Here is a 14,759-nt window from a genome sequence, read left to right on the forward strand (position 1 = left end):
GGTGTTTGCACAACTAAACTGCAAATATAATTTCTATTTTTACAAATAATGTAAATGAGACTCGTAACTTGCCAAATTCATAGAAAAGGGAAAAAAGGAAGAAAGGAAGGAAGGAAGCCAGACAGGCAGGCAGGCAGGAAGTCAAAATCTGACTATGTGTGTGTGTGTGTGTGTGTGTGTGTGTGTGTGTGTAGTTCTACACTGTTTCTAACATTCCAAAGTTTGGTGGGGGTGGGGTGGGGGTCATGGCAAGCTATGCTTTGTCCTCAGTGCTTCTCAAAGACTGAGGCATAGGCAGAGAGAACCTCCCCAAATGGAGGACAGAAGAAGAGTAGGAATAGAGAAATGGGACCAAGTATACTTCCACTTGTTCCTCAAACCTTTAATGAGTATCCATGTCAGGCCCAGGGGCTGGAAAGGAAATGTCATAAAATACAGGTCCTCTTCTCATGGAGGCCACTCTCTAATGAGTGAACCAGGAAAGAAAACAAAACAAAACAAAAAATTAAGTTTTTGTCAAGGCTGGCATGGTGAATGAGTATTAGATCTGTTGAGGGGTAGCTGGGGATTGAACCCAGGGGTGTTTACCACTGAGCTATATCCCCAGTCCTTTTTTTTTCTCTCTCTCTCTTTTTTTTTTTTTTTTTTTTTTGAGACGGTCTCACTAAGTTGCTGAGACTTGTCTTAAACTTGCAATCCTTCTGCCTCAGTCTCCCAAGTTGCTGGTACCACCATGACCACCATGTCTGGCTTATTCCATTTCTAAAAATGTTTTAAGTCATCTATAATAAAATATTAAAATCTATGTATTGTACCTCCACCCAAGTGCTATGCACTGGAAGTGGTAGAAGCACAGGAGAGATTTCCAGCCTGGACTGAAAAGCCAATCTAGAAAGGTTTCACCGAGGAGGCGACACCTGAGCTGAATTTGGCAGAGGACGAGTTAGGAAAGTAGCCTGGGACCGAAGTGCCTGCAGATGGCGCCTGGGGACACCGACGCATGAGACAACACGGTCTCCTTAGAGAATCCTAAGTTCAAGTCAATTCCTGTGTCTAGAAGGAGGAAGCCAGTCCTTTTCCGGACGGGCCTCGGGTGCATTCCGCACTTCTCCTTCCCGGAGATGATTTGGATTAGGAGTTTGAGATCGTCCTTCGCCGCGGAGGACGGACACCACAACTACCAGCAGATGCGCAGAGCGGGGCGCCACCTGCCGGCGAGAGTGTAGAATGAGTACTGAGTTCCCTTTTCAAAATTGTCTTCAGGAAATCCTGCCTCTTAACTGAGTTTTATCCAAGAGCTGAGCATCAGGTAAACCCTGCGATTTGCAGGGCGAAAGGAAAAACAAAAGGAAATTTTTGCAAATGGAGCAGTGCAACTGAAACCGCAGTTTAGAGACATGATCTATAAGCGCAAAGAAAGCTTGGATTTGCTCACCATTTCACCCGTATTTAGTAACAATATTAATAACCTTCTATTGTTGGGCCAGATCCATGGGTCCACAGTGCTATGGGCTGAACAGTTTAATATCATTTAATGCTCAGCAATAACCTTGTAAGGGAGATGGACCCTGCCCACATTATACTGAACAAATGGCAGTTCAGAGAAACTAAGGAACTCTCTCTGAATCACACAGCCAGGAAATGGACAAGCTGGGGCTGAACTCTGGTTTATAGACTCTAAAACTCATGCTCTTAAGCATTAGGTTAGATACCTGGTGGATATGGCCATTCAGCAGGTTGGAAGTGAAGCTGATCCTCTTTGCCCCCTTCCTCCTCCATTTGCCATCTCAACCTGTGATGCTACCTGCCCTGGCACCCCCATCCAGTTGCTCAAGCCAGAAACCTAGGATTTTGATACCACACTCACTCACTCATCAACTGTGTTGACTCTCTCTCTCTCATAAACATCTTTACATTTTTCCTATGTTCTCTTTCCTCACTGTCACAGTCTAAGTTAAGACCATGGCCAACTCTTACCTGGTTAGATTTCAGCAGTCCCTGTGCTTCCCAGAACTTGTGGGAATGATTTATAATTGATTCCCTCCTCCATTACAAACTCCGTAATGATAGATAGGGCTCCACCACTATAAGCCCAGGGATTGGCATACAGCAGGCACTCAAATAAATTTGAATGACTGAATAGGCAGGAATCATTATTTCCATCTTATCCGTGTTCTGAGTTGTGTCTCCTCAAAATTCATGTGTTGAAGCCTTAATGCTCAGAACCTCAGAATGTGACTGAAGACAGGACATTTAAAGGAAGGAGTCATTAAGGTGAACTGGGGTCATTAGGGTGGGCTCTACTCCAATAGGACTGGTGTCCTGATACGAAGAGATTAGGACACAAAAATAGAGGATTGGGCTCAGTAATGCCCTGTTATCCCAACGACTCAAGAGGCTGAGGTACTAGGATTGAAAGTTAGAGGCCATCCTGGACAAATTAACAAGGCCTTGTCTCAAAATAAAAAAAATAAAAAGGGCTGGGGATGTAGGTCAGTGGTGGAGTGCCCTGGGTTGAATCCTCAGTACTGCAAAAACAGAAAACAGAAAACCATAGAGGGACGACCCTGTAAGATGACAGTGGCCACCTGAAAGCCAAGGAGAAAGAAACCAAACATGCTGACATATCATCTTGGACTTCCAGCTTCCAGAACATGAGAAAATACATTTTGTTGTTAACTCACTCCATCTGTGGCATTTTGTAATAGCAGCTCTAGAAAATGAATGCAATCAAGAAAGGAAATCAGGGCTGGGCGCAGTGGCACATGCCTGTAAACCTAGCAGCTCAGGAGGCTGAAGCAGGAGGATCATGAGTTCAAAGCCAGCCTCAGCAACAGCAAGGCGCTAAGCAACTCAGTGAGACCTTGTCTCTAAAAAAAAAAAAAAATGGTGCTGGGGATGTGGCTCAGTGGTCAAGTGCCCCTGAGTTCTATCCCTAGTACCAAAAAAAAAAAAAAAAAAAAAAAAAAAAAAAAAAAAAGGAAATCAGACTCAGAGAGGTTGAGGGACTTACCCTGTAGAGCTAACTAATGTTTTATGCTGCTTACCGATTCTTGTAATTAATTTTAACTCTTATTATCTAACTTCTTTTTTTTTCATTTTTAGTAATTTTTTTAATGTTGACATACAGTTTAGTGTGTTGAAATTCAGCTTTATTCACAGATATCTCCTTCTGTTCTTTTGCAGATAAACATGAATCACTCAAATTATCTAACTTCTTGATGTTTAGGGCTTGTTACTCCAATGGGCATGCAGGTTAAGGGGTGGGCTTACCGTATTTCCAGACCTCCTTGCTAGGCTTGGTGCTTCCTCAATCCCACTGGACTGGGGATTGAGCCCAGGCTTGCTTTACCACAGAGCTACATCCCTAGTCCTTTTTAAATTTTATTTTAATACAGGGCTTCACTAAGTTGTCCACACTGGCCTTAGATCTGTGATCCTCCTTCTGCCTCAGCCTCCCAAGTCACTGGGATTACAGTGATGTGGGAATTTTCTTAATAGTACTCAGTGGCATGGTACGTTTTTTTGATACCGGGATTGAATCCAGGGGCACTTAACCACTGAACCACATCCCCAGCTCTTTTTTATATTTTTGAGATAAACAAACGCTAAGTCCTTAGGGTCTCGCTAATTTGCTGAAGCTGGTCTTGAACTTGCAATCCTCCTGCCTCAGCCTCCTAAATCACGGGGATTACAGGCTCCACCACGGCTAGCATGTGGTACTTTTCAAAAAATTTTATTCTTTTTAGATATACATGGCAGGAGAGTGTATTTTGACATATTATACAAACATGGAGTATAACTTCCCGTTCTTGTGTTTGTATACAATGTAGAGTTACACTGAGCATGTATTCAAAGTGAACATAGAAAAGTTATGTCCTATTTATTCTACTGTCTTTCCTATTCCTATCCTCTCTCTTTCCCTCATTCCCTTTTGTCTAATTCAATGAACTTCTATTTCCTCCCCCCCCCCAACATAATGTATTAGCATCCTTCATATGAGAGAGAACATTAGGCTTTCGATTTGGGGGGATTGGCTCATTTCACTTAGCATGATAGTCTCCGGTTCTATCTATCTACCAGCAAATGCCATAATTTCATTCTTCTTTATGGCTAAGTAATAGTCCATTGTATGTGTGTGTGTGTGTGTGTGTGTGTGTGTGTGTGTGTATATATATATATATATATATATAAATCACATTTTCTTGAAGGGCACTTAGGTTGGTTCCATAACTGAGCTATTATGAATTGAGCTGCTATAAATGTTGATATGGCTGTGTCACTACAGTATGCAGATTTGGAGTCCTTTAGGTATAAACCGAGGAGTGGGATAACTGGGTCAAATGGTGGTTGCATTCCAAGTTTTCTAAGGAATCTCTACTGCTTTACAAAATGGTTGCACGAATTAGCAGTCCCACCAGCAATGTATGAGTGTACCTTTTCCCCCACATCCTTGCCAACATTTATTGTTACTTGTATTCTTGATAATTGCCATTCTGACTGGAGTGAAATGGAATCTCAGTATAGTTTTAATTTGCATTTCTCTAATTGCTAGAGATGTTGAACTTTTTGTCATATATTTGTTGACCAGTCGTATTTCGTTCTCTGTGAAGTGCCTGTTCAGTTCCTTTGCCCAATTATTGATTGGGTTATTTAGTTTTTAGTTTTTTGAGTTCTTTATATATCCTGGAGATTAATACTCTATCTGAGGTGCAGTTGGCAAAGATTTTCTCCCATTCTGTAGGCTCTTTCTTCATATTCTTGATTGTTTCCTTTGCCATGAGGAAGCTTTTTATTTTGTTTATTTATTTTGAGGAAGCTTTTTAGTTTTATATCATTCTATTTATTGATTCTTTTTTAAATTTTTTTTTCCTTCTGGACCAGGTATTGAACTCAGAGACACTTAACCACTGAGCCACATCCCCAACCCTATTTTGTATTTTATTTTGAGACAGGGTCTCACTGAGTTGCTTAGGGCCTTTCTAAGTTGCTAAGGCTGGTTTTGAACTCACGATCCCCCTATCTCAGCCTCCCAGGCCGCTAGTTACAGGTATGTGCCACTATGCCTGGGTCATTTATTGATCCTTGATTTTACTTCTTGTGCTTTAGGAGTCTTGTTGAAGAAGTCAGTTCCTAAGCCTACATGATGGACAGTTGGGTCTACATTTTTTTTTTTTAAAGAGAGAGTGAGAGAGGGGGAGAGAGAGAATTTTTTTTAATATTTATTTTTTAGTTATCGGCGGACACAACATCTTTGTTTGTATGTGGTGCTGAGGATCAAACCCAGGCCGCACGCATGCCAGGTGAGCACGCTACCGCTTGAGCCACATCCCCAGCCCGGGTCTACGTTTTCTTCTTGCAGGCACAGGGTCTCTGGCTAATGCCTAAATCCTTGATCCACTTTGAGTTGAGTTTTGTGCATGGTGAGAGATAGGTGTTTCATTTCATTTTGTTACTTATGGATTTCAAGTTTTCCCAGCACTATTTGTTTTTTTGTTTTTTTTTTTTTAAGAGAGAGTGAGAGAGGGAGGGAGAGAGGGAGAGAGAGAGAGAGAGAGAGAGAGAGAGAGAGAGAGAGAGAATTTTTAATATTTATTTTTTAGTTCTCGGCGGACACAACATCTTCGTTTGTATGTGGTGCTGAGGATCGAACCCAGGCCGCAGGCATGCCAGGCGAGCACGCTACCGCTTGAGCCACATCCCCAGCCCCCAGCACTATTTGTTGAAGAGGCTATTTTTTTTCTCCAATGTGTGTTTGTGGTGCCTTTGTCTACTATGAGGTGACTGTATTTATGTGGGTTTGTCATTGTTTGTCAATTCTACTCTGTATCATTGGTCTTCGTGTTTGTTTTGGTGCCAATACCATGCTCTACTGCTGAGCTATATCTTCAATCCCCCTCCCCCCCTTTTTTTAAGTTGTAGATGGATACAACACCTTTATTTATTTATTTTTATGTAGTGCTGAGGATCAAACCCAGTGCCTCACATGTGCTAGGCAAGTGTTCCACCACTAAGCTACAATTCCAGCCCCAGGCCCTTTTATTTTTTGAGACAGGGTCCCACTAAATTGCTGAGTCTGGCCTGGAACTTGTGATCCTTCTGCCTCAGTCTGGAAGTTGCTGGGATCACAGACCTCTGCTTGCTCTTGTGAGGCATTCAGCAGGAGGGCTACTATGTATCAAGCACTAATGGATCATGAGCAGACACAGACAGGAACCTGTCCTCCTGCAGTTTACAAATTCCTGCCAAAAACAGATTAAGATCTAACAGTGGAGGCCTTATGGTGATGTAATTTCTGCCCCACACCCATTTCCCTTCATTTTCTACTTTAATGAATGTGTATTACTTCATTAAAGTATGAGAAAAACACTTCGTTTTTAACAAACATTTCCCTTTACCTACTAACTTGTATCCTAGATTTTGTCTTAAAAGCTTTAGTCCCAAGAATCGGAAATGGCAACACTTTAAGTTGTATATGGGTCTGGATCCAATGGGGAGACAGAAACCACACAGTAATTTAAACAGAGGAAGATTATTTAAAGAGGTATTTAGCTATGAAAGGAGAGTCATTTAAAGGCATCAGGAGAGTTCTAAAACTTCCCTAAGCCTGAGGCAGAGTGTTCAAGAGAGGACCCTTGGAAGGGGCGCTTCCTCCTCAAGATCAGGGTTCAGACCCCCTTGGAGAAGATGAGGTTGCAGTCTACTGGGTGGCAGAGAAGTCTGCTCGGGGCAGAGCTCCACAGGTGTTGGGCAAGCAGAAAACCATGTTCAAAGCTGCAGGTGACTCCAATGTGTGGGAATCACAACACTACTACAGACACAATGCCGGTACACAGGGTCAACCCCGGGACAGCGCAGGAAGGTGGTCAACAGATGGGGTCACCAAAGGACTAATCTGGGCATGCAACTGCAGCAGAGTACCATGGGATATTCCCACACACCTGCAGCACTCAACATATCGCAGGAGCAAGCCTTCACATAGGCTCACGGGCCCCCCAGAAAATACTTAAAAGTACATTTCCCAGAGCAGGAACTACAAGCTGAATTTGGAGCTGGAAAGCAATAAATGATTGCTGACACAAGCTATTATTGTTCATAAGAACAGGGGGTTTGTAAACCTTTTCTATAAAAAAACCCAATAGTAAGTAGTTTAAGCTTTGTGAGTCAAGGTCTCTGTCAAAACTATTTAAATTGGCCTTTGTGCAAAAGCAGTATAGACAATGTGCAAATACCCATGGCCGTGTTGCAATAAAACTTGATTTATATAAACAGGCAGTGGAGTTGCCCCCACACCATACTTTTCCAACTCCTGACATAGATTTTAAAATATTTCTTAAGATAGGGTTCTCACTATGTTGCCCAGGTTGGCCCCAAACTCTTGGACTCAAGTGATTCTCCAACCTCAGCCTCCCAAGTACCTGGAACTTACAGACATGCACAACCATGATCAGCCGTGATGAAGAATTTTATAGTTAAAAAACAAACCTGGGCTGGGGCTGTAGCTCAGTGGTAGAGCGCCCACCTCGCATATGTAAGGCACTGGGTTCGATCCTCAGCACCACATAAAAATAAATAAAGATATTGTGTCCATCTACAACTAAAAAAATATTTTAAAGGGGGTGGGGCTGGCATTGTGGCTCAGTGGTAGAGCACTTACCTCGCATGGGTGAGGCCCTGGGTTTGATCCTCAGCACTACATAAAAATATATAAATAAATGAAAATAAAGAAAGATATTGTATGTATTAAAAAAATAAATAAAAATTTAAAAACCTCCATTCAGCCAGGTTCAGTGGCACAGGTCTGTTATCCCAGTGATTCGGGAGGTTGAGGCAGCAGGATCACATTTTCCAGGCCAGCTTCAGTAACTTAGTGAGACTCTGTCTCAAAATAAAGAAAAAGGTCTTGGGATGTAGGTCAATGGTAAAGCGCATCTGGCTTCAGGCCATAGTACTAAAAAAATAAAAATCCTCTCTTCTGACAATAGGATTATATTGGTAGAGAATGAGTACAGAACGGAGGCAGGTGATAGGGCTGAGCAAAAGGAATTTAAACAGAAGTGGTAACATCTACATTGAATGCATTTTTGTCTAAATTAATGAGCTACTTGTTAAAGGGACTAAGAACATAACTGGTAAATTATTATTAAAAGGATGTGTGCAAGTCAAAACAATAGTCCATATTATGCCTTCCTTGCTTAAAGTCTAAAAGTTGAGACTTAGAGATGTTAAGAATATTCCTCGAATCACACAGCCTGGTGAAGCCATAAATGACTCTGAAACCCACATTTCTACAAGGCAGGTTTTATTGTCCACCACTCTACTTCTAAGGAGCAGGTGGGTATTCCCAAACTGGGATGCTTTCTTTACTGGGTGTCATAATGAAATTGGATATAACACAACACTCTTGCTCTTTGACAAGCTAGGACTTCCAACTTGTAGGAAGTCAGAACTTCACTCATGTGAAATCCATCCTCTGAAATGCCCATAGGACGCAGGGATGAGAGACATGGGGTATCCAACCGTTCAGTGGCACCCCATGATTGTCAAGCGAGCTCTGCTGAAGTGGCCTGCTAGGGCTGTGTCCTGTTTCAAGGCTCCCTTCTCATGCCCTCTTCTGTGACCTTCCCAGACAAAGAATCATGCCATAATCAAGAGTAGAACATTTCAGGGGCTTCCCCTTGAGAACTTGGCAAACATTATAGATGTTTCCAAATTGGTTCTAACCAAGCCTGGAAGATAAGGTATCTAAATGGTAAGTATTTTATCACCACTTAGTGTGTTGGTTTAGGTACTTTGTATATAGTCTTTCTAGTTCTGACAACAATCCTACAAAGCAGATGTAATTGTCCCTATTTAACCAATGTGAAAACTGAGGAGAAAGATAACATTTATATAGCTCTTTTATAGATTCGATTAATCTTTTTGTTGTTGTTGTTGTTTCAGGGATTGAACCTAGAGGCACTTTACCACTGAGCTACATCCCTGGCCCTTTTTATATTTTATTTAGACACAGGATCTTGCTGAGTTGCTTAGGGCCTCACTAAATTCCTGAAGCTGGCTTTGAACTCACAATCCTCCTGCCTCAGCCTCCCGAGATCCTGGGATTACAGGCATGTGTACTGCTCCTGGTGATTTGATTAATCTTTGAGGGAGGCAACTTAATAGGATTCCGTGTAAAGAGGGGGAAATGCAGGCTTGGAGAGGTTGACTTGACCACCCCATTCATCTCCACCTGAATCCACACCTCTCCAGATGCTCAGCTTTGTGAGGAAATGAAATATATGAGTTCAATTCAGGATCAGACAAAGCCAGGTCCAAATCCCAGCCCCACCTCTTACCAGCCATGTGAGCAATTGCTCCTTTTCTCCACGGAGAGCAATCCTTCGAGTCATTCTACATGTCTTATAAGGCTTCTGTTCTGGGTTATTTTGTAAGGACATGTACAAATTGGGTTCACCTCTCCACAAGCCCCTGTGGGACCTGTGGAGCAAAACCATGAACTTCATGTGCCTACTGTGCCATGAGTAACAAGGTCCTTTGTTTCTGTCCCAGGAATCTTGTGTCAACATCTGTGACACAGACTGTGGCAGGCTCACTTGCTAGCATATAAGTGGGATAGAATTCCAAACCCTTCACAGTTCTTAATACTATCACCCAATGTCAAAAAGATCTGTCATTCTCTCTTTGTCATCCCCCATGCACCTCAACTTCCTGCTCTGTGGTATCTGGTTTGGGTACTATACTAAGCTACTTTTGCCAGTTTCACCAAAGACTGACAATCGACAGTTTCCATAGGTATTTGACTCTAGTAGGAATCCTTCTGGACCTCTGAGGACTGAGCACAAGGGCACATTCTCCTGAAGTGCTCTGCTAGTAGCTTACACTAGACCACTTTCCTGCCTCTGCTTTTTGGCCTCCTTCATGGACTATTTTTCTCAGAACAGCACCATTACTTGCCAGCTTCTCTTCTGCCCTCCCTGGGAAATCTCAGACTGTTGGTTTAGGATCTTGCTTATGGTGATGATACCCTAAATTCTAGCTCCTGTCTAGACCTTTTGACATGACCTATCCAGCCACCTGTTGAGCAGCTCTGCCCCACAATCAAGTGGTAGAAAAATAAACCTGTCCTTCCTTGGCCCCACACCAGTTAAAACCTCCCTGTTGGATCCATTCTCTGGGGCATATGTAGCCACCTTTTTGTTCCAGGCAGTCGGCCTTGACCCTTTGCTGTCTTCACACCCCAGAGCCATGTCATCCTTGAGTGTTGATTCTTTGACTCTGCTTCCAGAATCCATAAGCTTCCCCATAGGGCCCATTTCTCCACCATTGCTCTCTCTTTCTGGTCCCAATCCTCCCTGCCTTGGGTAAATGCTTCCTGCCTCCTCCTGGTCCCCACCCTATTGTTGCTAGAGTCATGTTCTTCAAATATTAACCAAATCATGTTATTTCCTTGTTCTCCTTACAGCCTACTTTACTATAGTTCACCATGGTCTCTGATGCTCTTCCCCTCATACTCCCTTGACTCCCCTCCCTCAAGGATTTCTTCCATCCCTCTCTTCTGGTCAGTACCACTCAAAACAGAAAAGAGGTGGGGAGAAAGTATCTCAACATAACACTCATGAAATGATTCTAACTGCTTTTAATTTTATATCTGGAACTAGTAAGTCATAAAATGTTGCATTAACTAGACACATATGTTCTTCCTGCCTCGAATCCATATGAGTATGCTCAGTCTTTCTTTAAAAATAAAATTACAGTTTGGATCAGGTGCCACATGTCCACCCCATTATTCCTATCAAGTTTCTTTGGTCCTCAGGATCCTCTTGAAAAATAAGCTGAGTGATTCCCTCACTCTACTCAGCTAAGGTTCAGAAAGCCTAGTTTTCTTGGTGATATATCCACATAGATGTCTATTTAGTATTCATGTATACATAAATATTATATATACATATTGTATGTAGATGCTGCATTTTTTATTTCTGCATCCTCTAAGCAAATAAACTATCCCTTATGTATCCACCAGGAGGCGCCGGGGGGCAGCGAAAAACCTGCGGTACCTTCACGGTTGTAGAGGTGGAGATGGATGCAGCAGCGATGGAACCCGGCTTCCTTTTTTAAGAATCGCTGAGAGCGAAGGGAACACAGCTGCTTTATCTTAGGGAGAGTTTGTCGCATTCCCCCTCCTGCGTGTAGGTAGTGTCTGGGGTGTTTGCACCCTGCTTGCGTACCCCATGGAGAGGCGCAGGCGGCGGCAGCTGGGGCTCCTTTCGTGGCTGCAGCCCGCAGTAACCCGACCCCACCAGTGCAGAGACTGAAGAGGCTCCAGCGAGAGCGGAGCTTCGAACAAAAGCCCTCAGCGCGGCCGGAGCCCGGGACGTGGGGTGAGTGAACCGATCTGGGAACCCAAAGCGACAGGCACTGGCGCGGCTGGGCTCACTGCACTCAAGGAGCCCAGCCAGCGGAGATGCGGTGGGAGAACTGGTGGGCATCAGGGGGCGGGTGTTCTAGCCCAGACGAGTGGAGGATACCTTTAGCACATTAGACTTGGAGGAGATTGGGTGCATGTGGGAGGCTGCAGGCGCCTTCGGCATCTCCTGTAAACACCCGTGGGGGGTGGAGGGGGCAGGCAGAGCTCCTAGCAAGCCCTGCTCAAAAGACACGAGCAAGAAACCATCGCCCTCCTGCAAGGGTCTTTGGGGATTTCTTTCAGTCCTTCCATCACCCGGGGGCCCCGAGCACAGATCTCCTTTGGGAGTGGAAATCAAGTGTAAACTTCTTCCCGAGGCAAATGGGATCCTTGCAGCAATGCACTTTGGGATGAACAGGCCTCTTCCTTTTTTGTTCCTGCAAAGCTGCATCCCCGCAGCCCGCCTAAGCTACAAACAAATACACTAATCCGCCCGGGAATCCTCTAGCGCCTCCCCCGATGGATGCTGCCGGCACTAGTATCTTTTCATTTTAACTTGCAGTAGAATGGGGATGCATCTAGAGGGCTAGATGCCCAGGGGGCCTAACCACAGGACTAGCATTCCGGGGCCGAGGGAGATTGAGGCTGCTCTGAGGACGAGTTCCCTCCCCCCGCCCCCAGCCTGGATTTTCAGGGCATCGGTTTTACGATTTACGTTCCACCAGGCCTCTGAGCCTAATCTGAAAGCGGATTAAGTTAGGAGGGGTGAATATGGATGAGGAGGGGAAAACAGTTCTCAGCTGTATTCCTCTATGTCCCTCCTTGTCATTCGCAGAGACTCCAACAAAGGACGAGGCTCAGCCATGGTGGACCCGGTGCCTGAAGAGGAGAAGGAGGGAGCCGAGCCCGGAGGCTCGGAAGGGGACGGGGCCACTGCGTCTGTGCCCCCCGACGCCCAGGGCGCCCAGCAGCCCGCAGCCTCCTCTGCCTCGGCCTCCGCGGCGGTGCCGCACAAGGCAGAAGTCCCTGGCTCAGCAGAAGGAGGACGACGGGAGCAGTCCCCGATGCTGCACCTCGACCTCTTCAACTTCGACTGTCCCGAGGCTGAGGGCAGCCGCTACGTGCTGACCAGCCCCCGCTCGCTAGAGGCCTGCGCCCGTTGTGCTGTCAAGCCCGTGGAGCTGCTGCCACGGGCCTTGGCTGACCTAGTGCGCGAGGCCCCTGGCCGCTCCATGCGGGTGGCCACTGGCCTGTACGAGGCGTACGAGGCGGAGCGGCGCTCCAAATTACAGCAGTGCCGGGCCGAGCGCGAGCGAATCGTACGCGAAGAGAAGCGGCGCCTCTTCACGCCGTTGGGCCCCGCGGCTGCAGCCGCCGCCGCTGCGGCCTCAGCATCAGCCCCAGCTCAGAGCGCGGGCAGCAGCAGCAGTTGCAGCAGCACCAGCCTCCCCGCGTCACCCGCACCGCGTGCCGCCCGCAAGACCTCTCCCAGTCCTTCCTCTGCTCGGATCCAACCTCCTCCAGCAGGTTCTCGGACAGGAAGAAAGAGCCACTCGCTGGACTCGCTGTCCCGCCGGCGTGACGGTGCTCTCAGTTCCGAGTCCGGTGCATCGTCGTCCTCCTACAGCGGGGAGAGCCTTCGAGAACTTCGCTGGCCGCCCCGGGCCTCAGCCAGGAACAGCTGCCCGGCAGGGTCAGCGTCCTCTGTCTCCAACCCTTTGGGCCGTCCTTCGGCGCTTACCCTGGTTCCACTTACAGGCCGAAGCTTCAGCCTTGGCGACCTGAGCCACTCTCCGCAGACTGCTCAGCACGTGGAGCGCATCGTACGCCAAGTGCGCGCCGAGCGAGGCCTGCGCGGGGTGCCAGAGCGGGACCGGAAGATCGCTGCTCTCATGCTAGCGCGGCACCAAGAGGAGCGCCTGTTGCTGGAGCAGCGCGCCGCAGCCCACGGCCAGTGGGAGCAGCAGCGCGTGCGTGCCGAGCAGCGGCGGGAGCGGGAGGAGCGCGAGAAGCAGCGCGCCCTAGAGCAAGGCCGGCGGGCCTGGGCTGCGCAGGTGGAGGAGCGACGCGGCCGCCGGGGCCGCGAGGAGCGTGAGGCAGCGCGACGGCGACAGCAGCAGTGCGAACGCAGCGAGGAACGACGACGGGAGCTGGCCGAGCGCCAGGGCCTACTGCGGCGGGAGCGGGTGGAGCGCGCTGCTCGGGAGGACCGGCTGCGTAAACTGCAGCAGGAGCAGAACCTGAAGCAGCGGGAAGAGGGCCTGCAGGAAGGGCGCGAGCGGGCTGAACAGGTCCGCAGGGAGCGCGCCCAGCGAGCAGCCCGCGCCAAGCAGCGGCAGGAGGGCCAGCTGCAGCGCGAGAAGCGGGAGTTGAGTCGTGCAGAGCGAGCGCGACACGAGGCGTTGTTGCGGGGTCGAGCCCGGCAGCAGCATGAGGAGCGAGAGGGCCTGCGGAGCTCCCTGGAGGCCAGCTTGGGCCGCGCGCAGGAAAACTATGAGCAATTGGTGGAACAGCGCACCCGGGAGCTGAGGGAGAGGGCCCGGAAGGAGGAGTTGCAAAGCCGGCGAGCCAAGGAGGCCGCGGAACGCAAAGAGCGGGAACATCAGGCTCACCTGGAGGCCCTGGCTCGGGCCGGGGAACGACGGCTGCAGCACGCCGCGCAGGTGGCCGAAGAGGCAGTGCAGCAAAAGGCCCGGCGCGTGGGCCAGACCCGGTTGGAGAAAGAGCGGGCCCAGCGCGCTAACAAGGAGAAGGTGGAGAGAGACGAAGACTGCCGCCGGAGGGAACTGCTCCAAGCAATAGGGCGGAAGCTGGAGCGCAGCGAGCAGCTGACGCGGGAACGACGCAGTGCGCTGGAAAGTGCTCGCTCCACAGCCCGCGCCTCCTTCCACGTGCGTGAGAAGGTGCGAGAGGAAACCAACACACGCTCCTTCGACCGAATGGTGCGGGAGGCCCACCTACACGCCAGCCTCGACCGCAAATGATTGCTGCGCTGCGCTGGCCAGACTGACACAGAGTCCCAGGGCGGAACTCCAGGGCCAGCACCATGAACTCCCTAGCCTTCTGGCCAACGAAGCAATGAAAGGACAGACATGGAACTTTTCATTCTGCACTGTTTTTTTAAAAAAAATTACTTCGTTTGGAGATGCCGTGGCACAGTCTTTGCCTACATCCACCCTTGCCAAACCTCCCTATGTCTTTTGGGTTGGAATAGAGTGTAGCTGCATAGGAAGCTCTTCACCCCTCAAGAGCATGGAGGGGGACACCCCTTCAAACGCAGTTGCCCAAGGCATCTTTCTAATACTGGTGTCTGAGAAGGCTTTCAGTTGCACCAGCTGAGGGGCATCAGGAT

At 47.8% G+C, this 14,759-nt stretch overlaps 1 protein-coding gene across 1 annotated transcript; it reads left to right on the forward strand.

Moving 5' to 3' along the window:
• The first annotated feature begins 12,270 nt into the window (after positions 1-12,270).
• Ccdc177 (coiled-coil domain containing 177) lies at positions 12,271-14,391 on the forward strand. Its single transcript, XM_026385099.2, has one exon. The coding sequence runs from the start codon at positions 12,271-12,273 to the stop codon at positions 14,389-14,391; it is 2,121 nt and encodes a 706-aa protein (XP_026240884.1).
• Positions 14,392-14,759: the final 368 nt, after the last annotated feature.

Source organism: Urocitellus parryii, chromosome 6 (assembly GCF_045843805.1).
Source record: "Urocitellus parryii isolate mUroPar1 chromosome 6, mUroPar1.hap1, whole genome shotgun sequence".
In the NCBI taxonomy this organism is placed as follows: domain Eukaryota; kingdom Metazoa; phylum Chordata; class Mammalia; order Rodentia; family Sciuridae; genus Urocitellus; species Urocitellus parryii.